The sequence below is a fragment of the Carya illinoinensis genome, chromosome 7 (genome assembly GCF_018687715.1).
Source record: "Carya illinoinensis cultivar Pawnee chromosome 7, C.illinoinensisPawnee_v1, whole genome shotgun sequence".
NCBI classification, from domain to species: domain Eukaryota; kingdom Viridiplantae; phylum Streptophyta; class Magnoliopsida; order Fagales; family Juglandaceae; genus Carya; species Carya illinoinensis.
Window position 1 is genome coordinate 38,736,536 of NC_056758.1, and position 27,660 is coordinate 38,764,195.

Sequence of the window (27,660 nt, forward strand, 5' to 3'; positions counted from 1 at the left end):
GTGGGAAGACGGGGCCGGCCCTGTCCATGGTCGAATGAATTAATCGGTTTTCCTTGCGGCGAGAGTCATTAGACGGAGATCACTTTTCATCATGACTCAGAGGTTGGCAGTCTTATTTTTCACTTAATCATGATATAGAGGTCAGTTATAGCAGGTACACTAAATACCATACTGAAACATAGCCCAAATAGATTTTACATTGTTTCCTTCTGATCTGGCTTTTGTATTGTGGCTATCCTTATTAATCTATGTACTGCTAGTGATAAATCTGCTACACGGCAGAGCACCAATACACACACTGTACAAAATTAGTATATTCTAGATTAATAATCCTTGCTGCAAAATACCATAGCGCGTTTCTATTTTTTCAATTGACTATGATATGAAAAAATAATATAATCCATCCTTTCAATGCCATACAAAGAGATGTGCACATTATAAAGAGGTCTGATTTGGGCTCTGTTTCAGTATCAGTTACAGTTCAATCCAATAGGTCAAAAATTAGTAATCATCTTATTGCAGAATGACTAGAATATATCTAAATTTTTGTGCATCTCTCATCTCATTTACAATACCCAATGGAATTTTTTCTGTTCATCTACAAAGGAACTAAAAGACACCTATGCTCTTTTGTACAATAATTTAATGCATATGACAAGGATAAGGAACCAAGCCTGGGAAAACCTGAGTATTTCTGTTCCCATCATCTTAGGGGTGATGTCTTCAGAGACAGAAGGCTGTTCAGCTCCGAGATGGGGAAATCTTCATTGCTAGGGGGTCCAAAAATCTCCCAAAACCGAAGAGTCTCGTCTGCCCCAGCTGATACCACAGTCAAACCATCAGGGCTCTGCAACAAATCAATCATATGAACTTAGTTCAAGCGCTGAAAGACATACTCTGTAGTCTACCTGCCAGTTTGGCTGTTCCATGAAATCAAATGGCCTCATTTATACCTTTACAACATCTAATGCACAAATTAGCAACTTAAATGGGGACATACGAAGAGTCTGGAGTCTTCACTACAATAGATGGACTAGAGTCACCTTAAGGTTTTCATTACGTGCGCTTAAATTAAACTTTCTAATGTACAAGTTTGGATTTTGTACATCAAATTAATACAAAGCTCAAATGATGGAGCTAATCAAATTCTCTTGAGTAACTTTCAACTTAAGCTGTATAGAGACAAACCTGGGAAAGTTGGAGGACTCTGGATGCATGGCTCTTGAATTCTCCTGCTTTAGTCATGGAAGGATACCTCCATAAGCATAGCATGTTCTGATTCTCCCTCCCGCTGAAGCCATGACCACTCATGATCTCTTTGTGATGCCTGTTCCACTCCAGTCCACAAATCTGGATACATAGTACCAAGACTGCACGCGATGAGAATACAAAGTAAAGGGGTATATTCGTAAAAGCCCACTGTTGTTTTATAGAGAGACTGGTTAACCAATGGCAAATAACAAATCAGTACAGTGCATTTCTTTTTACTCAAAATCGATAATTTTTTAACTAGTTAGAAGTATAAGAACTATGTAAACTTAGGATACAAAAAAAAAAAAAAAAAAAAAAAAAAGGAATTTAAATTCTATATAACTAACCTGGGCTTTGGTATCTATGCTGTTGATGCAGATGCCCCTTTGTATATTCCATATCTTGATACAACCATCTGCTGTGCCTCCTCCGGATGCAAGTATATCAAACTGATATGGGCACCATGCAAGAGCCTTGACTGCAGCGGTATGGTCATTGAAACGAAACAAGAATTTCGAAGAGCTCATTTTGGAAGATTCCCATATGTATATAAGATTTTCGTTACCGCCACTTGCCAATATATTGCCCGTTCTTGACCATCTCAAACCGCACACTTCTTCGGTGTGTACTTGTATATGTGAGGTCATATTATTTGACGCTCGAACTGCCAAAGAAAACATGCATGCCGGGGCGTAAAAAGGTTAAAATTATCTCGTTCTAACAACTATTTATCATACTCAGAATAGAATGGAAAGCACTGATTTAGGATTAAATTACCATCATGATTGATAATGGATTTGTCCTGGCTTCCAGATGTTAGAATGTGACCATTCCATCCAGTGGCTGCTATCCTGCCATTATGACCTTTTAGGCTTCTAATCTGTAGGTTAAACCATAAGAGTAATCCCAAAACCTTGAGTCCAGAACCATTGATTCGTCTTTACAATTTACAAAGAAAAAAAAAAGGCAGAAACACACACAAACACAGAGGTTTACAAGTTTGGAAGTCTCGGCATCCCAGATTTGAAGTTTGGAATGCATGTACCCAACCGCCACCTTTTTGGCATCCCCCGACCAGGCCACGCTTGTAGGATAGTCACCGGCACCAACTTGCAACAACTTTTGTACACGTCCGTTCTCTGAATTCCACAGAAAGGTTTCTGAACCCAAAGCTACGGCAAGAATGTTGTTTCTCCCCCAATCCATGATGTTGAGGTAGAAGTCATTTATTATGTTTGGAGCGTCCAGAATCCTAGATTCTCTCTGTAGACACAACTAAGTTATCTGAGCATCGAACAGCATAAATAATGAATGGAGAAAAGCTCCCCGCCTGTACATACTAGGGAAAGAAAATAAACCACTCATCACTTGCCCGCGTGTCTAAGCTTATATGAATACATGAATGAATATGCATTTACGTATTAATTACCAAACTTTGGTTCACATACGATTTTTAAAGTTTCAAACTCAGAACTCACACGAAACTACGAGGGGCTAAATAAAACTAGAAGAGAACGCTGTGACGAGCACCTTGGGCAAACACCGAAATTGATTGTCCTTTGTACTATTATCCAATGCCTCTTCCTCCTCCCGTCGCGTTTCGTCAATAAGACGAATCGATTTTCTACTTGATTTTGGGCTTCCCCTAAAAACCAACATTCTGAATGGTCTCCCCTCTGAATCCAGAGTCAGCTTTTCCTCCAATCTCTGTCGGTACAGTTCCTGCCGCAAATAAAAGAACAGAGAGTAAAATGAAGATTACCATTTCCTTCATTGTAACAAGTTCATCAAGTCATAATCAAGAAAATCCGAACTCCCAAGAACTTATATACCCATTTGAAGCTCTCGATATATGTTTTATCCATCTATAAACTTTGGGAAAGAAAAAAAACAAAAACCCACGAATCTAACCAGTATCGCCTTAAAGTCAGGTACAAAGAAATTTCAAATAAAAAGTGAGCATCCGGGAGTGTAAATAAACCATTAACGATTTACAAGAAAATAATTCCAAGAAACATTTTGGCACACACAACCCCGCAAAATTTCGAAAAATACGATAAAGCAATGAGAAGAATGGTCAAGCGTACACTAAAACCGGGATTGTGATAAGCTTTATTAATCCTGCTTGTCAACAGACTGCGGGCTTGATCAAGATCCATCAAACTCCTATTCGGTATAAACCGGTCACCCTGACAAAAATACCAAACATCAAAACAACAAAACCATCACTAACCAAGCGGCAAAAAATAAAAAAATGGTTCTTGATGAAGAAAACTAGTCGTACCGGAAAGTCGTACTGGATGGCGGGATCGCTGAGGATGCGAGTGGGAGAGTACCGATCTGATTGAAGTTTCCACATTTTTTTTTTTAATTTCCCTATTGGGTCTTCGGGACTTGGGAGTCCTTCCGAAGTAGAAGAATTAAAAAATAGAGAAAAAGAGGATCAAGGGCGTTCTCATTTGAGGCATTTCTGTCTACACGGGTATCTCCCCATTTCCCGCCAAATTCGTCTTTCGCATTTTATCGAGGGGATGCCTTCTTGAACCGTTATTACCGTTAGGATAATTTGGTAGTAATTTGTTATTCACACCTACTAAATGATTTCGAAGTTTTCGCTCTAGTCTTAATACTTTTCTGCTAAATTAATTCCCAATGCAACTTCTGCATTTGCCAATTATATTTGCAAGTTAACTATGTCTATTATACTTCCATTAAATTCACAGAAGAAATATTGGTTCACAAAAATATTTCATAAAAATAAGTCTTTAAATGAAATAGCATAATATGGTTGAAGTTGATATCAATGTCTTGTAATCAAAGTATATTGAAGTACATGAGAAATAATAATTTCAATCATAAAGTGTATGCTCCTTTTAAAAAACTGTATAAATCTAGGACCTGCATTTAAAAAATTAATATTTTAATGATAGATTTTTTTTTTTAAGAGATCAGTCCACAGGACTTACACATTATAAAATTATATCTAATATTACTATATATATATTATATGAACAACCACTAGATTAGGGGTGACAATTCATGTTCGTGAATTATATTCATGTCGTGTTAAGTCATAAATCATATTCGACTATATGGCTTCTTAACTCGAACCCGACCACTAAGCTAAAATATGTCAGATTTTCAAATCTTAACATGATCTATTTAAATAACAGGTCATATTGTGGCACCCGTTTTGACCTATTAATAATTAATTATAAATTGATCAACAGGACATGACTCATTTTAGCCCGTTTCATGTAAATTGGTTGAATTAATCCGTATAATCCATTTGACATAATTAATATGATTTCACATAAAAGTTAAAATATATATTTATTAATATCCACAATATCTTAAAAAAAAACAGTTAGACTCCTTACTAACAAAAAATATTAATACTTTTCATATTTTGACTTATAATAAAATCAATATTACAATTCTGATATTAACAAATATGAGCAAGTTCATAATTACAATCCTAACAATAAAAATAGAAGCATATTGAAAAATATCAATATTACAATCCAGCAATAATAAAATTGTGATTGTGATTTAAATCTAAACAAGTCATAATAGGTTGATTTCGTGTTAAGAAAATTAACCCATTTATAAATCATGTTTTAACGAGTCAACCTATTTTCACTTAAATCTGTTAACATCAAATTCAAACTTATTAATCGTGTCACATATTACCGCTACTACACTAAATTAGTCCCCAACCGTGCTTTATTTTTCCTTTAATAATTTCTAGATTGCTTGTACATTTCGGGAATCCATGGAAGTTCGTCCAAGGCAGAAGACAATATAATGTTGATTTCCGGTGGGAAATTCCCTACCCTCTGAGAATTTTGAGGACGTGCATTTTTCATCGATTGTAGTGGCCGTGGCCGGTACTGCATGCATTGGAGTTAATTATAATTATGTATTCTGATGGATTGATTTAGATATCGATTGAATTCATTTTATATAAAAATTAAAAATTAAAAATTAAATAAAATATTATTATAGTATAATTATTTAATATTATTATTTTAAAATTTTAAAAAATTAAATTATTTATTATATTTTATATAAAAATTTAAAAATAATTGTAATAATTATGAAAAATGAAACTCAACTCATTTGATAATCAAACCGGGCCTAATTAGGATAATCTAATCATTGTTTTATGTGATAATTGATCTAATCGTGATGTTTAAATCTATTATTACAGCCTTACCTAACTTTCCATGATTATTAATTTCTTCTTAATCTATAGTAAGATTGTATTTAATGCTACGTTTGGGTAATGAGTTTGGGTAATGAAGTGATATTAAATAATCTGTAAAGAGTAATAAAAAAATGATAAAAAATAATAATAAATTATTAAATAGTAATAAATAATAATGAAAAATATATAAAAAAATAATGATAAAGTATTAAATAATAACGAGAATTCCACTACCCAAACACAGGCTAAATTATTGTCGCTGAGATGTACCATGGTATATTTATATATATATTGAGGTGAAAAATCTAAATCATTTAATTTGATAATAACGATAATTAAGATATAAAAACTCCTTAGTAAATTGATTTACAATATTTTTCATTAATCCACGTCTGGCCCAGGTTTTATTTTTCTTTCATATACAAGGGAAATGTTAGTAGAGTCCTTCAAATTTACCGCTTGATTTTTTTAATTTATTGTTTTACTTAATGATTAAAGAATTTAACTATTGATAAAGTTGTGTATTTTGTTCTTTTGTTCTTAATAATTAAGGATGTTGAAAAATACAAAATTTAAATACATTGGTGGGGCATGCCAATGGTAATAGTTGGGTGGCCCGCTAGCAGTATCCCACCACTACAATAGATTGGAGTTTTCCCGGCGAGTCAAAATTGCCAACAAAATTAGAAAAATCTCCGCTATATCCCTATGCCAACGACTAAAAACTCGCCGGTCAATCGCCGGTACTATTCAACCATTTCTAATATATTGCGGCGTAAAATAAATATCGCCGCCAAATATGGCATATTTCCCAATGATTTTCTAATCGCTGGCATAAGAATTCAAAAACATAACAAAATTTGCCAGCAATTTTTGAAATGCTGGCAAGGGAATTCCATAACCGAAATTTTTTCTCAACGATTAAAAAATCGCTATCAAAGAAATTTAAAACTTCGATTAAAAAATCGATGGCATATCAAATGGCAGCAAATTTTAAAATGCTAGCAAAGAAATTTAAAAACCGAAAATCAAATTCCAGTGTTTTATAAATCGCTATCATTTGATATGCCAGTTATTTTTTAAAATTAATAACGATTTTTTAAATCGTTATATAAAAGTGTTTTTATCCTCATTGTCTTAGTTTTTTGGTGACGGAAAATTAATAACAAAAGCTGAGATAGATAAATAATTTACGTTACACATCTAGTCATGTTTAGTTTGGATTTCAAAATTTTCCTTTATATATATACCATCATTAGAAATTAAGAAAGTGATATATCATAATTGTGTTTAACTAATCACATTAATCCAACATGTTCAATAGTTTAATGATGTACTAAACAGATTGAGCCACTAATTTTAAGTGATCAAATTATGATAATTTGAGTTTTAAAAATTGAAAAATTAAAAACTGACGCCTAAATAAGTAATTGGATGATCAAACGAAGTACCCTGATTTTAAAGCAACACGGGTCTCATTGATCATGAAGGGTTGGATGAGTACTTATATATGGTCCCTCCCATCATGGCTTAATTCCACTTTGATCTAAAACTAGTTTAGGTTTGTTCAATCAAACAATCAAGAGATAGATGACCCACTTTCAATCTTTATTACAATATTTGGTGAATCAAATTTGTAACTCAAGATCTAAGACTGTCTTTCCAGCATGGAATCTGAATCAAGAAGCAGATATTTTGTCTTCATGTATGAGTTGGTGGGGGGTATATAGGAGACTAGAGAGGAAAGTAGAGGGGTAAATAAATTCTGGAATTATATTGTTGAAATAGTCAGCGATATCATTTTTAAAGGAATTATGGAGTCTTAGCCCAAGGCATAAAAATATGTTCATCTTTCTTTATAATAATTCTTTTTAATGAGATATAATATTGCTTTTGTAAACATATATATTACACAGTGTTAAGCTTGTTGCCTACAGTCATATTATAAAATATATCTAACTTTTATTGTTTAGATTAATTAACCTAAAAATTGACATCTTTATTTGCCTATAATAACATAATAGCATATTCCTCCATATGTGTCTACATTTTGTCATGCTAATTAACAACATGTGACCAAGTCAGCGATTCTCAACTAATAGTGGGTTTTGCCAGGAAATAGCATTTTTATCAAAATTGAATAAATATGAGTAAGCTTAAAAAGACAGCCTTAGGAATAAATAAACATTACCATGAGCTTTGTTTGAAAAGAACACCTAGTTTCAAGCAACCAAGCATACTAAAATTGAATTTAACAAGCATAATGATTTTTGGAAAGAACAAAAGAAACTCTTGTTATATACAATTTTTTCTTTAAAGCCTGCATGGACAATGTTGGAGATATACGGTTTCTTTTTCCCTAATCAATTATTTCCCAGAATGTAGCCCTAAAACTAACCCCAAATGCACATTGTTAGATGAATGGAGAAATCGCAGTAGCACGATCAGTGAAAAACCTAATATATTTGAGGTTATATATGCAGAAATTGCCAACTACCAAGAATGATAATCAACCAATGAATCGATAATATGCACAGCATCGACATATCACAATATATATATATATATATATATATATAAACTACAAAAAGTTTATATTAAATAATTTGTGCATGTCATCCAACAATCCAAGTAGACAAACAAATGACGCTATGTTCATGCATGTATGGAGAAAATAATGAGTTCCAAATAGAGTTTGTGAGTAGAAAAATACCTTGGACACGCTGAGCAGCACTCGAGCAGTTTTGGCCAATCGAGGGCTTAGAATGGATTGGCAAGCCTCGCACACAGGATGTTTGGGACAGCAATTTTAGGGGAATTTCTGGTAGCTCTAATGCACAACAGAGGGTGATTTTGGCAGCAATCGTCGTGTGTACATATGCATTCAACAAAAGGGGGATTTAATTTTTGGTAGCTGAAGTATTGGGTGGCCGAAGTGGAAGATTTGAAGGGGGTTCATAGCAAAACTAATGGGTAAGCCGATTGATGGAGGCAAAGCTTGGGTCTTAGAAGGAAACGATGAGCAACCTTCTATGCACAAAGAAAATGTAGTGGAGACCAGAGATAGAGTTTCGGGAGCGTTTCATAAATGGGGATTACTGGAACTACCATGTATGGATTCGCCGGAACAGATTTTAGTTGCAGGTGATGGAAAATCGATGACAAACACACACAAAGAGCAGAGAGGGTACTGTGAATAAGTTGCGGGGAGGGAAATAAAATGCAAGTTTGGTGCCTGAGAATATTTATGACATTTAACAGCGAAAATTTTCGTTGCTAAAAATATAAAAATTGCTTCCATACAGGCACTGTGTAACAGCCCGCTAGAAATTCAATTGTGAAATTTCTATTAACTTTAGGAACCTCGTGAAAACCCCATAAGTTTTCACGAATCCATTAATCGTATAGGTTTTTGTCTAACTACATAGTTAGTGTTATTATTTACTATGGTATCAGAAGTGTGTTTTTGATTATTGGAGATAGTTAGAAGTGTCAAAATGTATTATGGTTTGTGTCATTAGACTCGGAGGGTTATTTAAAGTCTTATGGCGCAATAACATTTTTTCATATTTTCGGACAAAACGTCTGTTCAAAACTGTAGATATTATTGGATAAAAAGAAATATCTTGAGGTAATTTTCATGAATATTATTGGGTAAAAATATTTTGAGTTGATTTTTTATAGATATTATTAGATAAAAATATCTTAAGTTGATTTTTTGTAGATACTATTGGATAGAATATTATGAGATAATCTTTTATAGATATTTTGGGTAGGAGAAAACTACACTCAACTCTCAACTCCAGCCTCATCTCTTCCATATCTCATTCATAAGTATCTCCAGCCACCTCTCCCCACGAAATTATCTTCATTTACACTTTTCATTGAAAGAATATCAAACACTCTCTCTCGGACAGCTTTTAGGAGGTCTTTTGCACACCCATTTCGAAGCTTTTGTAAGTGTTTTATCATGAAGTCTCCTTCATATAAGTTGTTCCTTTTTTAGTCTAGTTTACATGGATATCTTATTTGCCCCATTTGAAAATCATTTGATCAGTCAAATATTGTGTAAACTATAGAAAGGTCATTCTGGGAGATAAACTGGAGAATATGTTATAGTTTTGAGTTTTTGACCAAGCTAATGGATAGATATTGGTCTGAAATTTTTATGGAGTATTGTTAACATGTATATGTGACTATTGGTTGAGGAGTTTTGCATGATTAAAGGTTTTGATGAAAGATTTTCTTAGATTTAGAAAATTAGAAACTGGAAGAAGAAAAACAGTTTCTGTTTTGAGAAAGTTTAACTCTTTGGTGGTCTAAACCTATTCTAATGACTTTAATAATTTTATTGGAGGATCCTAAGTATCTTATATACATGTTATATTATTATTTTGAAGATATTTGATATTAGTTTCAAAAATATGAAATTTTATGCAAAGAGATATTCAAATAAGCCAAAGTGTGGATATTCTTGGCTAAATTTATGTTTTGGTTAATTTCTAACCATGTGATCTTAAATTAGAAGCTTATATATGTTTTAGGACATTTTTTTAAATCATGTAATGGTTTGGTTTGAAGATCATATATTTATAAGTCATAGATCAAGAGATTTATCAAAACTAGTTGAGGAAAAAGTTTCTGTTTTTGGACTAAGTGTAAAACCAAAAATTCCAAATGTTATTTTGTGATTTTGGTGACTTTAGTTTGATGATTTAAAGCATGGTTGATGTTAGGATGATATTATGAATATGTTAGAAGTAAGATTTGATTTTTGAAATTCTTGGAGATGTTTTGATTTAAGGTCAAAACTTGTGATTCAAGTGCTTGGATTTTTTTACAAAAAGTTTGGTGTTAATTATTAGCTTTTTCTAAATGGATGTTTTAAGTATGGTTTTGAACTTAGGATTGGAAGATGTTTGTTGCAAAATTTTGGTTTAAGCACGAGTTTTGAAGTTGGAAGGAATTGCAACAAAAATCAAGGGAAATGGCCTATGGATGTTTCGGCCATAGTGTGTTCTTCATAGTTGTGTTTTGTTTTAAATTTTTCTGAGTTGATATTTAAGTTTGGGAAAATTCATGTAAATTTTGGAAACTTTTGGAGTTAGTATGCAAAATCCTTAAGTTATGGGTAAAACGGTCATTTTCCCAAATGTAGAGAGTAAAATGAAAATTTTACTCTTTAAGTTAGTATTTTTCATATTTCAAATTATTAGTGATTTAGTTCTAACTTTTAGAATCACTAATTACAGTTCCTCGTGGTCGCATTTGAAGTTTTATAAGAAACGCGGAGATCGAGGTAAGTTAGCTTTTAACTTACTAGTAGTCTATTGTGTATGTGTGCTAAGTAAAGGAACTACAGTGTATGTATGTGTGTTATCATATATGTCATGCCATGTCAAGTTATCATGCAATTGTCTATTATACAGAATTTATTCTGTCGTCAATTTTTATCTGTTACATAATATATTCTGTTATGTATTACTATACCTTACAAGTACGTCATGCTAAGTATGCCATCTATTACATGTATGTCAAGTCATGTAATATTCATTGTTGCAAGTATGTCATGTTAAATATGTTGTCTATTATATGTTATGCAATGTTACGAAATTTTTCTATCTCAAGTTAGTCATATATTTCAAGTTATATTTAAGTCACGTTATGTTATGTCAGGGATTCAGTCATTTCGTATTCCAGTCACGTTTCATCTTGATTACTTATGTATGAGGTCACAGCAATTGTGACGCATACACTACGTGAGACACAGCAATTACGACATGTAGAATACATGAGGCCACAACAACTGTGGAGTATGTATTTAAGCAGTTAAAGAATAAGTTTCCGTAGAATACATGGGGCCACAACAACTGTGGAATATGTATTTTTCATATTAAGTCAAGTTTGTGTAGAATACATGGGGTCACAACAACTGTAGAGTATGTATTTACACGTAGAATACATGGGGCCACAACAATGGAGTATGTATTTTTCATGTTAAGTCAAGTTTGTGTAGAATATATGGGGCCACAACAACTGTAGAGTATGTATTTACACGTAGAATACATGGGGCCACAACAACTGTGGAATATGTATTTTTCATATTAAGTCAAGTTTCAGATCAAGTTCATGTCAAGTCAAGTTCAGTTCATGTTTCAATTTAAGTTATGTCAATTATGCTATGTTGTACGCCAAGTTATGCTTTAATTACTTATGAATTTGATTATGCATTTATGCTTTTACTGTCATGCATGCATCATTAGCTTGTGTGGAAGTTTTTTGTTAACTTACTGAGATTTGTAATCAAATCTCACTTTGGTAGTCCCAACTACCATTCCCCCCGAATGGTAGATCTTGTTACAGGACCTGAAGGAGAATCAGGAGCTGATCAACTAGACACGGTTGACTAAGCGACGGTGCGACGTCAATGTTAATATAGTAGTTAACGTAAATTACTACTTGTACAATGGAGTTACATCTTTAGTACTTTTTGGATCATAACCATTTTGGACTAGTGTTGTGATCTACTCAATGGGTCTTTATGTATGAAGTATGTTTTAAGCATTTGGGATATTTTCAATTTGGTGCATGGTATTGCTAAAGAAAAAAATTATCCGCTGCGAATATTGCATAATGTTAGATGCATGTTAGGAACATTGCATCTTATATGTCATGAACGGGGGCAGGTAACCTTGTGTTGCATGTCTCGACGCTTCAAATGTCCGTCCGATCCCAAACGGAATTTGAGGGCGTCACACACTGACCCGCCAGCTTAGGATTTATTTTCTCCAGCGAGTAAGAAATCGCCGTTATATGTAATATATGCCAGCGATTTCTTTGTCAGCGATTCAAAAATTGCTGGTAAAAGCCCAGATTCTTGTAGTGTACTTTAGAGATTTGTTACTCTTCATTCTCATACATCACACTTGTTTTTATTTATTTTTATTTTTTGTTTTGTTTTATTCTTAAAAAACTAATTGATTTATTATACTCATAATCTATACACCACATATTTGATGAGAGAAAAAAATAAAAAAAATTATATGTGACATGTGGTGTGTGGTGTACTGAAGATAATGAATAGAATTTTTCAATGCTTTAATTTGTGACACAAGTGGGATTAGGATTAGCCAAATAAGCTTTTATTTTTCCCCCCTCAAGTCCCACGACATGAAATTGATGAAATATAGTGAAATGCAATTAGAGAAGTAAAAAAGCTAAAGTAATTACTATAATATATAATATATCACTATTTATATCTATATATATTGAGACCTCCGAATTAGGACATAACTTCCGGTCACTGATGCAGAGAACACCCTAGCTATCTAGCAAGCAATGATGAACGGCATTAAGAATGTCAGGCAAGAAGAGGAAGGAGCAGTACCATATAATATGCTTATATCTTCACACGCTCTATGTTGTCTATCAGGAAAGATCGCTTTGTGAATGATAGCAGTACTACTCTCTGATATGGATCGGAAGGACTAGCTCCGATATTCCGATAATACTCGCAAGCTAGATCAATGAGTGCATGCAAAACAGTGTGGAGGCCGGCCTGCTAGGACTTGACGTTTCGAAGAAGAGAAGGCCCAGCATGAGAAAGAAGAGACTGCTAGATTAGCCAAGGAGATTGCCTACGAACCATACAGGAGCAGCTTCTTGCTACAGCTAGACTGCAAAAATACATGACTCGATCGATCGTCAATACGGTTGATTGCATGAAGAAGAAGCCTCTTGGAGGTGCAGGCAAGTCATCCTTGGCTACCAAACAGGACTCTTATCCTCAGGCTAGATCTCTCTTCTCTCAGATGATTTTGCTTCCTTATCCGAAAGCTAGCTGGATGATGGTGAGAAATACTACGTTTTGGAGTCTCTATTTATAGGCCTAGCTAGGGCTGAGGATGAGAGAAAAAGAATCGTGTTTGGACCGCCCCAAATGTAATCTAGCTTACGTCCCTTCTCTAACCAAATTGCATGCCCAGTCCTTATCTTCTCGCATTTTCCTTTCCATTTGTCAACTGCATCAATTAGCTGACCATATATGATAGAATATATTCAATATTACAATTAAAAAAAAAAAAAAAAGGAAAGCTGGTGAATTGGCTTCAACCTTGCACTTCAGTTGGGCAACTTGCACCAAATGAACTTGCTTGCTTGCTTGCATAATTCAAAAGGGAATTATGGCTACATGTATTAATGTCTCGACTTTGTTCACCACTTTTTCTTCAGCTAGTTTCTGTGTTGAAGCGACGGGGTGGGTATCTCTCAACATGTGCTTGGTCCTGATCCCTTGATGCACAGGATATTTCTCTCTCATTGGATGGTAGCTAGGCCTGTTGTCACAAAAGTACCAACACCATGCTAGCTGGGTGCTGGACCATTGTGCTTCTCTCTTTTTTTAAGTCGGATAGGGTAATTCCATATATAGTCAAATTGCATTTCTTTTTTTTCCTCTTCTGAGCTCACAGTCAAAATAATGTATGATAAGTTGCAGTGGCGACATCAACGTCTTATACTTCAACGTACATACATTACTTCAGTGCTGGAAAGTGGAAAGTATCATGATGGTATGTTTCTTTAGTGAGACGTTTGCAAGTTAGCGAGGATAACATGCCCCTTTACACAACTCATGACATGACAAAACTTAATTTGTGTGACAAATTTAAAAATCAAATTTCTTTCTATTCTATTAGTACGTTTGGATATAGAGATGAGACATAATTATTGATATTTAAAAAAATTCTCATAATTTTATTCTCAAACATCATTTAATTATAAAGCACTTTTTAATTTTAAATTTTTAACTTTTTCATTTAATAATTATCTAATTATTATAACTTTTACAAATTTTTTAAACAAAATATAAAAATCATTACAATTTTTATAAATTTTAAAATAAAAATAATATTAAAAAATTAAATATATTCAACCAATTTTATAACTTTATCATATTTTTATTCAATTTTTTTTCTTATTTTTTAAAATTCAATAAAATATTTTAACTCAAACCGTTTTATTATTATTTATAAAAATCAAAAATATTTCAAATGTCTAAACGAGCCATAACTCTATCATGTCAGCTATGTAAATACCTAAATGGTATGTTTTTCAGGTCAACGTGCACGTATAAGTATTATTTAAAAATGATAATAAACTTATAATTATTTTATAAAATTTATATTCGGGGAAAAAATTAATACACATAATGCAGCTATGGCAATCGTAAATTCACATATGTTAATCTCGAAATGTACAAAATTTTAAAAATTTTTATGATAAAATTCACTTTTTTATAAGTTCAAGTTTTTATTTTTTATTTTTTTTTATTTTTATGTATAAGTAAAATCGTGTATTAATTATAATATTAATATTAATTTTTTTATATTTAAAATTTAAATTAATATTATTTTTAATAAAATTTACTTTTTAATTAATTATATTAAATTAATACGTATTAATGTACGCTTAGATTTTTGCGTTGATAATAATCGAACCGTCAGCAATGGGATGTACTAAATCCCATATATACCCCTGTCTAATCACAAAATCACTAGTTTCAGCTTTGGCCCCAAATCCACAGACAATGCCCGTCGGCCGCCCGATCCCAAACTCAGACCCATTGAAATACGGAGGATTGGAGCTGGAAGCCATCTCATACTGGTAAATTGAACTGAGCGTCGGAGTGAGAGTAGAGTAGAGAGAGAGGGAGATGGATCGGCAGCACGAAGAGCAAGAGCACGAAGTGTATGGAGGAGAGATCCCCGACGAGGGTGAGATGGAGGTTGACGTTGAGATGTCCTCTAGAGCTGACGACGAGGAGCTTCAAGATCCTAACTCCAAGGTTTCCTTCCCTTACCTACAATCAATCTCTCTCGTTCTCTCTCCGTCGCTCTCAGTCAATATTTTATATTAGTAACTTTGCTTTCGTGATAGGACTTGGAGGACATGAAGAAGAGGCTTAAGGAGATTGAAGAAGAAGCCGGCGCTCTTCGCGAAATGCAGGCCAAGGTTGAGAAGGAGATGGGCGCTGTTCAAGGTCTCTCTCTCTCTCTCTCTCTCTCTCGTGTGTGTGTATATATATATATATATATTTGTGTGTGTGTATGATTCCTCAAAACTGCATTTTGTTGGGTGCTCTAGGTTCTGGTTTTCAGTAAATGGTTGGGTTAAGTAAAAAAACTGTGTAGCCACTTGTTTCTGTATGGGACATTTAATATACTCGTTGGTGAGATTTGTTATTTCTTGTTTATATTTAAAGCTTTTTCCTAGTGAATCGGTTAGGGGAAAGAAATTGAAATATTATCCCATTCTGAGACGGGTATGAACAGCAGTGTTGGGTTATGTGCAGTCTAGTGAGCTGAGAAGGTGTCAACCCAAGAGTTGGCTTGACTTTTGCTCAACATGACACTTGAGCAAAGCTCAGGCTAAGAGTTTGCTCGAGTAGCGCTTGACATTGGGCTCGAGCGAAGTTCAGGCAGAGAGTTTGCTCAAGTAGCGCTTGACATTGGGCTCAAGCAAAGCGAACTCTTGGGTGCACTCGATGGTTGGGTTGAGCGAACATTGAACAGAGAGTTCGTTCAAGGCTCGCTCGATAGGCTGCTCAAATGTTGGATAGAGAGTTCGCTCGAGGTGCTCTCGAGATTTTGTTCGAGCGAATAACCCAAAAGTTGTTGCATTAGGGTTTCTCATGTCGTTTGCTATATAGATGTTATTAAATACTTATAAAAAAAATGTTATTAAATAGAACGGAAAAGGACAGTATTGAGCATATTGAATCCAAAGAGGAGAGTAATAGCATTTGAGCTTTCTAGAGAGAGAGTTGAGATTGTGAGGAGAGAGAAGCTCTTGTAAAACACTGTATGTTGTAAATCTCCTTTGAGTAAAATCCCCTGCAACTCCGTGGATGTATGCATGTTGCCGAACCCCATAAATTTTGTATCATGTGTGACTGATTCCTATGTTTCCTTATTTATCGTTTCACTGTCTTTCTCGTTATCATTGTTTGTGGGTGTGGTGATTCCCCAACAAGCAGTACAAAATTTTAGTTAATGATTGCAGACTTTCATTGTGTCTGGATTGTGCTATCAGTGGCAATCAGTGTCAATCAAAGAAGTTATAGTAAAGCAATCAGTGGCAGCCCGGTTAAGTCATTTTGAACCATATGTGGCTTGTATGCTATACTGCACGTTTCCTCTCATTTTCTGGTTTTGAATTTAGTATTTGTTTGAAGATTTGACTCTTTAACTAATGATACATAGAATTTGTTTCATTAGTAATGTTATTTTTGAATATGTATGAAGATTCATCCAGTGCTACTGCAACTCAGGCTGAAAAGGAGGAGGTGGATGCTCGATCCATTTATGTTGGTAATGTGAGGTTCTAACCATCCATTTCTTGCTCCATCTCATTTTCTTTTATTTCAAATGATATTATACACTGAACCTACTATTATATATGTTTTTGCTTATTCTTATCCATTATTTAAAGTTTGTACAGTCTATCCTTTGTACAGGAAAATTTGAATCGTGAATGATGACTGATAGTTTTTTATTGCGCTGTACCAAGTTGAAAGAAGGAATTATTGATTGAGATTGTTTTAATAAGTGCTTATTGATTGAGAATATTACTTACTTTTAACTAGGCATATATATATCAACTATCCATTTCTCGTTCCTAACCTGTAACTAGGTGTTATCCATGTATACTTTATGTGTACTTGGGCTTTGCCTATTTACTTGATTAATAAAATCCTATGTATGTCAACTGACTAGTTTAGTTTAGTAAATGACCGATAAAAAAAGAAGAAGTTAGTTTGGTAAACGGTGCTTATCTTTACTTTGTTTATTGAATTTGTATTTCCAGTAGGAATTTCGGTGTTCAATTTGCCTTTATGCACTGGGTAGTCTTGATCACAATGCTTGTGATGCGAAGATGTTGGCATTTGCTTGAGTAATAGTTAATAAAGCTTTTGATGAAGATGAAGTGGTTGGGCAAACAAGTGTATTGGTTGATTTGATTAGACTTTGTTGACCAGTACTTGGGAGTAAATGCCAAAAAGTGAATGCACTGGGATTTAGGTTCCTTGTTATAAGGGATTTCACAATTTACTAGTTGTTGAAGAGTTTCACGACTCTTGAAAGATTCCCGGCTTTAACTTCTGAACCAAGTTCACATATACCTTAAATTGACTGTAGCAACTGCATCATCAATCTGATATACTTCAGCATGCACAAAATCTTCCACTCTGAGACAAAACTTATATGCATTGAGTTTCATAGTCATTACAATTTATCAACTTCTTGGATCTTCAATATTACACTAAAACTTTCTTCTATTTTCTGGTTCATTTTGTTATCTTTTGAGTGATTGGAAGAGAATACTTGCCCAACAACGCTCCCAAGCCGAAACACTTTGCTTGCCAAAAGCAAAGCACATTTATAAAAGTGCATTCTATGATCAGTAAAAAAGTGATAATAAAACAAAACTGAGTGGAAGAGGATGAGGATGAGAGGGTTGGAGGAGTTTGGGAACTCAGCCGAATCATTGAAGTAATTTGCAGGTCGGTATGTTTGGCTCTGATGAAAGACCTTTTTCCCTTGAATGTCTGCTTGTGCGGGATTTTAACTAGGAGGGAATAAAGGAGGTAGGTCGAAGGGCTTATTGGGTAAGTTTCTTGTGATTTAATCCTAACTGTACGTGAAAGCAGCAAGCCAAAAAACTCAAAACACCCTGACCAATTATACTCCAACAAAAACTCTGTTAATTAACAGTTCTAGTGTTTATTGTCATATCATTTACCCAAGCCATCTATCAATTTAAGTTGTTGCATGCATAGAGACTCTTCTTCAGTGACCGATGCATTTTGTCTTCCCAAGTTTTCAGTTGTGGTATGGACCCAAAGTGAAATTTTGGGTTGCATGCAAGTGTTTGAAAGAAACCACATGTCAGGGATTGGTACCATGTACATCTGTACTTCCTCTGATGCATATTTAATTTGTTTAGGAATGCTTTGGACTTCAATAAATACTTGAGGAATAGTTCTGGTACTAAATTTTATGATGCTTCATGCATGTGAGGCCCTTGGAAAATGATCTTGTATTATCAATCTCAGGTTGACTATGCATGTACTCCTGAAGAGGTCCAGCAGCACTTTCAATCTTGTGGAACAGTAAACAGAGTGACAATTTTGACAGACAAGTTTGGGCAACCAAAAGGATTTGCTTATGTTGAGTTTGTTGAAGTTGACGCTGTTCAGAATGCTCTTCTGTTAAATGAATCCGAATTGCATGGTCGTCAATTGAAGGTATTGAAATTCTATTTGTGTCATTAATTACTTTGTGAACTTAATTAATTACAGGAGTGGGCTTTGGCTTTATATAGGTCTCTGCTAAGCGAACAAACATTCCTGGAATGAAACAATACAGAGGAAGACGACCTAACCCATATTTAGGTTTTCAACCCCGAAGGCCCTTTATGCCTGTTTATCCTCCATATGGTTATGGGTAAGTGTTAGAATTTTTACTCAATTTGGTTGCTGGAAGGGAAAGAAAATAAATGAACTTGGGAACTGGACATTTTCTTTGAAATCAAATGGAGCCTTTACTTCACTATCTTTTAGATTGCAATGTGTTTGAAGCTTTAGATACCTTACAGTATATAAGGGATTCATTGTGTGTTTTCCCAGCTCATTTCATTTGTGTGTGTGGCGGGGGGTGGATGAAGGGGTTGTTAAGCTTCGGGCCAATCTAATTTCTGTTCAAGCTGTTACCGGATAAACAATCATGGATAATGATCATTTTCATGAGTTGTGGTCCATAAATCATTTATATATATATATATATATATTTTCAAGAAAGTCCTCGACAATTAAATTGGTTTAACTAGATGCCAGCAAGCACGCACACAGAGATATAATCATTTAAATTTCTTTCACACTGTTTTATCCTAGTCTGTACCTTGGTTTTCGATATGTTTTGAATCTAAGTACTCATGTTTTCTCAGCCTCAAATTCCGAACTTACAGTTGAGACATCATGTATATATTTCATGTCTGTTGTTGCATTGTTGGAATGACTGCCTTTGCAAATACTCTCTTCCAATCTTGTCTTCACGCACACCACCTTACCCTATTGCTCAGACTATTCATTTGTCCATAAATGCAGAAGGGTTCCAAGGTTCAGAAGACCAATGCGGTACCGGCCATACTAATGGTTAAATTGTGGACGTGAATTTTTCCCCCTAAGTTGGAGCTTGTAGTATTACGTTTATCAAATTACGCATTTACCTGCTTTGGAGGAGACAAAAGGAGCGAGTATGCAGATTATAATTGTAGTGATAACTATTAATTCTCTTTAGGCCTCTATGAGTTCCTCCTCCAGATTGGTAATTTTCAATTCAGTTTGGCTCAGCTCAGACATTGTAGAATTCAAATTGATCCAGTATTTGCATTGATTATGTACGCTAATTGTGAATTATGGAAAACTATTTTGCAAGTTTCAAGTGTCGTGAGATTATCTAGCCTAGGTAGAGAATGTGCGACGAGATTGGTGTTTAATATTATCAGAACAGATTTAATTTTTGTTAAAGTGGGATTAACATATATAGTCCTTCTGTTTCTAATATTTAGTGTCGAGTAGAATTTAGCCTTCGGTATGAAATTTAACCTTCTTAGGTTCACAAGAAAATTCGGCAAAAATAAAATTCTTAAATTGACAAATCACATAAGTTTGTGGATATAAATTCTCAAAAATGAAATTCTCAAATCTTACAAATAACTGTTTTTCTTTTATCGGTACCTTGTGATCAGGTGGCCCTTAGATATTGTTTGCACTCAAGAAGATTTGAATCTTAGATCGGGAGAGCACATCCTTGAATTTAAAACATTTACCACTTGAGCCAACTTTTAAGAGTTTTCAAATCTTACAAATCACATAAGTATGCGAATATAAATTTACAAACATGTCTTTGTAAATCAAATATATATTAAAAACTAAACCTAAAACTTTCTAACACAACCTTTGGAAGTACGCATGTTGATGTTGTGATATCCCCTTTTTATGTATATTTTCACTGAAGGGTTGTTTTTAATTTGAATAATATATTAGTTTATTTATTTTAAATTAATGTGTTTTAATTGGTTTTAATTTATTTGATGTGTTTAATTTATTTTAATCATTTTATGGTTTTTAATATCGTTTTCGGCGGATCAGTTTTTGGTCTCCAGAGTGAGGATTGAACCTCATTTCTTTTCTTTCCTCTTTTTCATTTTCCCTTTTTCCTTTTCTTTTTCCTTCTTTTTCTTTCCTTTTCTTTCTTTTCTTCTTCTTTCTTCTCCTTTCTCTCCCACGTACGCCCAGCTGCCCCTTTTTCTCATTCCCGTCACCGCCACTTTGACTGGCCAGTTCTCCACCGTCCGGCCACCGTTTGGTGCGCCGTCACCACCATTCTCTTCCCCTTCCACCAGAGATCATCCCCACCAATTTTCAGAGCCATCGGAGCAGCCGTTAGCTTTCGAGAGCCGCCGGAAGTCGCTGCACCTGCTTTGTTTTTGCCCCTGTCGCCGATTGCTTTCGCAGCCCAGAATCGCCGCTCGCCAGCGGCGTGGCCGACACCACCCACCCAGTTTTCTTCCCCTTTCACCGGTGAACATCCCCACCAAGTTTCACCTCCATCTGAGCCACCGTTAGCCGCCACAAGCTCCTCCAAGCCATACGGTTTTTCACCGTTTCCGGCACCGTCGCACCACCTCCGGCCACCATCTTTTCACAGCTTCTTCCCCTACCTCTTGCCGACCTAAACCACCCATTTCCGGCCTCGATCCGTTGCCGGAGCAGCTCCCACGAGCTCAACTCCGTTCAGCCCTTTTTTGGCCTTCGACCGCCATTTCCACCACCACCCACGGCCAAAACTCATTTCCCTTAGCTTCATAAATATCTCAAGGCCATTCCCTATCAATTCCGAGCCTTGGTTTGTCCCCGTTCGAAAATGGGTAATTTATTACCCACGACAACAGTGTAAATTACACTGTTACGTTGCTTTTTCTCCGCCGTTTGCAACGCCGGGTGTTTTCTAAAATTACCGTATAGTGCTGTAAGTATTTTCCAAACCCTATTTTCAGATTTAAAAATATATTGCTCATTCAATTATTTTATTTGTTGGTTGGCTGATTCTGGACTGAGTCCGAGGAGTTCGGGGGTCGGATGGATGGAGGACGGAGTTGCTTGATTTATTGTTTTATGGTTGGTTGTTTGTTTTGGAGCATTGATAATTGCATTTGCATGGCGCATGCTTGTGTATTTATTTTATTTGAGAAACCATGTTTTGCTGACGTGAATGGATTTTCGGGTGCGTGTGTCTCACGAGCCCAAGCCGTGATGGGTTATTATCTCGGTGGAGCTCCTTTGGTCACTCGGGAGTGGATAATACTGAGTGACGTTCCCTGAGTCGTCGCTGAGCGACGACGGGAGCGGGGCTAGAGGATGGCCCGGCCAGGTACGCGCGGGGCGCGAGTCTGGGCATCGCTCTACTCACCAACTCCGTGGCCCTTCGCTGGCGAGGGCTAGAGGATGGTCTGGCCAGGTACGCGCGGGGCGCAAGTCTGGGCATCGTTCGTTTAGGTGTCACATGCGTAGTTGTTACCTGCGGTGTGGCACAGAGCCAGGGTGTGTGGATGATCCCTAGGGGAGATCATGGTGCATGCATAACCAATTTGTTTTTATGGCTTTCGGATGCAGGCCATTTTCTGGGAAAATGGCGAGTTTTGGTTTTGAGGCTTTTGATCCATTTTCTGGAAAAATTGTGGTTTGGGCCATTATCTGGGATAATGGCGAGGCGTGGTTTTTAAGAATATGTTTCTATTGGGCCAAATGAGTTTTTGGCGTGCGTGGAAAAAATGTGGTTTTGTGGGGCATGTGCATTGGTTTTTCTTGCATCCATGTTGTTTGAGTTCTATGTGTTTTTATCTGGTGGTGTTTGGGTTTTACTTACCTGCGGTGCCATTTTTGGTTCCATAGCTGTTGGTGCAGAGTTGGAGGACGAAGAGGAGGAGGCTGAGCCCGAGGATACGGCTCCGCCGGGTTGCTAATGCTATGCTTTATATTTGGTTTAAAACTGTATTTGTGTTTTGTAATATTTTATTTATGTATGTTTAAACAGCTTGTATTATGTTGAGAAAAAATTCTGGTACTTAGTTATGACTTTCGTTATCCGCTGCGTGTTCTTTCGTGCACATTTGTTGCTTTTGCACACACTTGGGACCCGTCGATAGGATGGTGACCCGGGTTGTCACCATCCGGACGTCTCGATTTCCCCGTGTTCGGGCGTGGGGATTTGGGGGCGTCACAGGTGATATCAGAGCCGTTTGGCTCTGGGTAAAACCATATGTCCCATAGGTGGAGTACCAGAAAGTTTTAAAAGCTGGTGTTAAATTTATTTTAATTTATTTAAGTTGATTTGTTTTTCTTTAACTTGATTCGATTTTATTTGATTTGAATTTATTTTATTTAATTCCATTTGATTTGGTTTGGTTTGATTTTATTTTATTTGAATTGCAAGTATATTGTTTATTTGTTTTATTTATTTTGTTTTAAGTTGTTTTGTTTTGTTTTGTCCGAAGTTAAAGTGGGGTTGAGGATTGTGCTATGGCAGGAGGACAGTACTATTGAGAATGTCGTTGATAGGAAAAAAAAAATACTTAGTGAAGTAGGGTTGAATTTTATAGAGGTGGGTTACTTTTATAATATTGTGGTTAGAAGGGAACGACATGGATTAGACAATTTCTTGGGAGTAGGAATGTAAGTTGCAACTAAGGAGGGGAGTTAGCTTTAAGTCGCTTAAGATGGTTAAGGTCTTAGGTTTTGTAGAATTTATGTAATGAAGCTATAGAATAGGAGAGTGTAGGTTCAACGAACTTTAAGGATTGGTTTAAGATAATTTTATCTAAGGTTTGAGGCCTTATAGATTTTAGGAAATAAGATTTTGGTAATTAAGGTTTTAGGTTCGACAAGCTTTGGAGGAAATAATTAAATTCCAAGTTTTAATTTCGCTGATTCGAATGAGCAATTTGGTGGCACTTTGGGTTTTAAAATTTACAAGCTTTGAAGGTGAATGTTTTAGATTAAAGCCATCAATCTTGAGGATTTCAGAAAATGATTTATTATCTATTAATGTTTTAGAATTTGAAAGATTTGGGAGTTGATTTTTTTTTTCTATTATGGGATGTGAGTTGTTTGATCTTAGAAGTTCCGGAAGATGATTCTTATTTGATTTAAGGTTTTAGAATTGCAGAGTAGAAGGATTGACTTATAATAAGAATTGAGTTCTTAGTTTTACAGACTTAGTGCTGTAGCTTGATCTACTCTGGTGAGTGATTAGTTTATAACCATTAAAATGGGGTTGATTAGAGTTGAGTTATTGATATGAAAATTTTTCTAGAGTAGATTTCTTTGAGAATGGAAGGTAATGATCTAGCTCATATACTTCTTTGAGAATTGTAGATATTGACTTAGTTTAGAAAATGACTATTGTTAACTCGAGGTTGTAGTAATTGATTTTAGGAAATGATTTTTGTCGGTTCGGAAGAAATAGATCCATTGAGGTTTTGGAAGCAATAGTTTAATTGTTGGTATTGAATTCGATTGAAGTTGAGACCTCATATTCCGGAGACTTTTGGGAACGGATTATTAGCAGGTTTAAGGTCATTTTCAGTACAAAGCTTTAAGCGATAACTATTTGCTGATGTTAAGGGTATAAGTTAAGCAGATATAGGAATGATTCATGTTGATTTGCAGATATAAGTCCAGATGATGGAAATAGTAGTAATGGATTACTTGTACGTTAGAATGACTATTGGTTTCGGCTAAGGACGTATGAGATCGACACGTGATAGTGGTGAATCGATTGGAGTGTTCAGTCTAGGCGTGTTACTCAATGGAATGTAGGTTGGCAATAATTGTTATAGCTCGAGGTTATAGTGATAAGTTTTGGGATTGATTCATACCGAGTTGAGGATAATAGATGATGCAGGTTTTGGGAAATGATTTTCGTTTATTTTGACGATATAGGTACGGATGTTGGAAATGGAAATAATGGATCACTTATACGTTAGAATAATTATTGATCTTAGCTAAGGGTACATGAGATCCATTTATAGTGGTGGTGAGAGTGTATGGATTTCGGAGAGTACAAATCCTAGTCTCTTTTTGGCTTGAGAGAAGTGGCTTTGGTGAGTACTGAAGTGGATTAGATGTGATAGTATTAAATTCAATAGATCATAACTTCGAGTTCTTGGTGAGTTGATCGGAGTGTAGAGTTGAAGTGGGTTACCAATTGGAGTGATGGTTGTCATTAATTATTGAGACTATCTCTAAGAATTAATTGTGACTTGAGGTCACATAGGAATTTAAATTTTGAGGCTATACTTTCCTTTGGAGTTTGAGTGTCCAGTTGGGAGAGTTATAGACATTTTATTTAACTTGAGAGATTGTTGGGTCGCAATGTGTAGGTGGATAATAAAATCTTGAAAGTGGAAGCTGGGGAATCAACGGTGATTAGCCTAAGCAGGTACGTGAGGTAATAAGCAGTAGGAGTTAGGAGGGTAGTGCAATAGTTTTGATGGATTGGAGATATGAACAGCATGGCCTATCTTGAGATTTAATTTTGTATGCAATTAAAGGAAATAGTCGTGCTACTACTAGGGTTATGAGAATGGAAGTAGGTAAGTGAGTTTTCAAGAAGGGTTCATTAAGGTTATGGTGAATTCAATCGTGGTTCGTAGTGTATTTAGTCATCTCTAAATTTAGACGATATTCAGAATTTAGGTGATGATCTTGATAGTGTAAGTTGTTGGGTAGGAGTTATAGGTGCTTTATTAGTTGGTCGGGATGGATTCGAGCCTTATGTTCTTTATCTTAGATGAGATTGGCGTATTTTGAGATAATGTTACTTGTTTTTAATTTGGAAGTTGCAATTGATTGATATTGTCTTTTTGTTGAGGATCATGGGTGTCATTGAGGAATCTTGATTTGATTAAGGTAGCTAGAGATAATTGAGGGATAGGAGTGATGATTCATGATTTTGGGAGATTTTATTTTCTATCAAAGTGTGGTAAAGGATTTTCTTGCTTTCAGGTGTTAGAGTTAACTTGTACTCAAGGGTGTTAATTTATGAGGATATAGTCTTTTTGCATTTTGGCGAGTTATCAGAGTGCGCACAGAAGCGTGATATTTTGAAGATAATTAGGTGTTTAAATCTTGTGCTGATTTTGGAAAATTAGTGATGACTTAAAGTTTTAGTCAGAAGTTAATCATTTGGTTGTACAAATTATGTTGATTGATGGTTTATTTTGGAAGTGATTATTAGGTTACCAAGATATAGTGTATAATGAAGGTTTGGAGGTTATAACACAGGAGCTGATTGAGGTTAACACAGTTTATTGTGGAAAGATACTAATTGTTGGAATTTACTTGGGTGCGGTTTTGAAGTTCTTGTGGATATGGTGATTTCTGTTTACGGGGCCGCTTTAAGAGTTCTAGACGTGATGCGTCTCTGAGAGATTAGTGCGAATGTGATGGAATTGCTTATAGGAGTATATTTGGAGAGAGCTTTATTCATACTTGTGTGAAAATGGTTGATAGTATGATTTTTTTTTTTCAAGTATAATCTAAGTTGTATATTGTATCTGCTTGGAGCTTATGTTTGATTTCACAAATTTCGAGGACGAAATTTATTTTAAAGGGGGGAGGATGTGATACCCCGTTTTTACGTGTATTTTCACTGAAGGGTTGTTTGTAATTTGAATAATATATTGGTTTATTTATTTTAAATTAATGTGTTTTAATTGGTTTTAATTTATTTGATGTGTTTAATTTATTTTAGTCGTTTTACGGTTTTTAATATCGTTTTCGGCGGATCGGTTTTTGGTCTCCGGAGTGAGGATTGGACCTCATTTCTTTTCTTTCCTCTTTTTCTTTTTCCCTTTTTCCTTTTCTTTTTCCTTCTTTTTCTTTCTTTTCTTCTTCTTTCTTCTCCTTTCTCTCCCACGTATGCCCAGCTGCCCCTTTTTCTTATTCCCATCGCCGTCACTTTGACCGGCCAGTTCTCCGCCGTCCGGCCACCGTTTGGTGCGCCGTCACCACCATTCTCTTCCCTTTCCACCAGAGATCATCCCCACCAATTTTCAGAGCCATCGGACCAGCCGTTAGCTTTCGAGAGCCGCCGGAAGTCGCTGCACCTGCTCTGTTTTTGCCCCTGTCGCCGGTTGCTTTCGCAGCCCAGAACCGCCGCTCGCCGGCGGCGTGGCTGACACCACCCACCCAGTTTTCTTCCCCTCTCACCGGTGAACATCCCCACCAAGTTTCACCTCCATCCGAGCCACCGTTAGCCGCCACAAGCTCTTCCAAGCCATACGGTTTTTCACCGTTTTCGGCGCCGTCGCACCACTTTCGGCCACCATCTTTTCACAGCTTCTTCCCCTACCTCTTGCCGACCTAAACCACCCATTTCCGGCCTCGATCCGTTCAGCCCTTTTTTGGCCTTCGACCGCCATTTCCACCACCACCCACGGCCAAAACTCATTTCCCTTAGTTTCATAAATATCTCAAGGTCATTCCCTATCAATCCCGAGCCTTGGTTTGTCCCCGTTCGAAAATGGGTAATTTATTACCCACGACAACAGTGTAAATTACACTGTTACGTTGCTTTTTCTCCGTCGTTTGCAACGCCGGGTGTTTTCTAAAATTACCGTATAGCGCTGTAAGTATTTTCCAAACCATATTTTCAGATTTAAAAATATATTGCTCATTCAATTATTTTATTTGTTGGTTGGCTGATTCCGGACTGAGTCCGAGGAGTTCGGGGGTCGGATGGATGGAGGACGGAGTTGCTTGATTTATTGTTTTATGATTGGTTGTTTGTTTTGGAGCATTGATAATTGCATTTGCATGGCGCATGCTTGTGTATTTATTTTATTTGAAAAATCCTGTTTTGCTGACGTGAATGGATTTTCGGGTGCGTGTGTCTCACGAGCCCAAGTCGGGATGAGTTATTATCTCGGTGGAGCTCCTCTGGTCACTCGGGAGTGGATAATACTGAGTGACGTCCCCTGAGTCGTCGCTGGGCGACGACGGGAGCGGGGCTAAAGGATGGCCCGGCCAGGTACGCGCGGGGCGCGAGTCTGGGCATCGCTCTACTCATTGACTC

General features: G+C 35.8%; 2 protein-coding genes across 2 annotated transcripts; one reads left to right on the forward strand and one right to left on the reverse strand.

Annotated features, from left to right (window-relative positions):
• Positions 1-427: 427 nt before the first annotated feature.
• On the reverse strand, positions 428-3,657 carry LOC122317100 (cell division cycle 20.2, cofactor of APC complex-like). The gene is made up of 8 exons (XM_043134018.1): positions 3,536-3,657; positions 3,339-3,440; positions 2,782-2,973; positions 2,248-2,514; positions 2,029-2,131; positions 1,599-1,915; positions 1,189-1,350; positions 428-847 (listed from the first exon to the last, which is right to left on the reverse strand). The coding sequence occupies exons 1-8, from the start codon at positions 3,608-3,610 to the stop codon at positions 704-706; spliced, it is 1,362 nt and encodes a 453-aa protein (XP_042989952.1). The 5' UTR covers positions 3,611-3,657; the 3' UTR covers positions 428-703.
• Positions 3,658-15,014: 11,357 nt separating this feature from the next.
• LOC122317266 (polyadenylate-binding protein 1-like) lies at positions 15,015-19,955 on the forward strand. The gene is made up of 6 exons (XM_043134253.1): positions 15,015-15,305; positions 15,398-15,500; positions 16,765-16,835; positions 18,576-18,767; positions 18,845-18,966; positions 19,626-19,955. The coding sequence occupies exons 1-6, from the start codon at positions 15,174-15,176 to the stop codon at positions 19,669-19,671; spliced, it is 666 nt and encodes a 221-aa protein (XP_042990187.1). The 5' UTR covers positions 15,015-15,173; the 3' UTR covers positions 19,672-19,955.
• Positions 19,956-27,660: the final 7,705 nt, after the last annotated feature.

Excerpts from the sequence above, each read along its gene's own strand:
- LOC122317100 (XM_043134018.1), bottom strand. The coding sequence starts at position 3,610 with ATGTGGAAACTTCAATCAGATCGGTACTCTCCCACTCGCATCCTCAGC. Across the intron at positions 2,974-3,338 it reads ATCACAATCCCGGTTTTAGT|GAACTGTACCGACAGAGATT; the intron begins GTACGCTTGACC and ends TATTTGCGGCAG. Across the intron at positions 1,351-1,598 it reads GCATAGATACCAAAGCCCAG|ATTTGTGGACTGGAGTGGAA; the intron begins GTTAGTTATATA and ends CTATGTATCCAG.
- LOC122317266 (XM_043134253.1), top strand. The coding sequence starts at position 15,174 with ATGGATCGGCAGCACGAAGAGCAAGAGCACGAAGTGTATGGAGGAGAG. Across the intron at positions 15,306-15,397 it reads TTCAAGATCCTAACTCCAAG|GACTTGGAGGACATGAAGAA; the intron begins GTTTCCTTCCCT and ends CTTTCGTGATAG. Across the intron at positions 16,836-18,575 it reads GATCCATTTATGTTGGTAAT|GTTGACTATGCATGTACTCC; the intron begins GTGAGGTTCTAA and ends TATCAATCTCAG.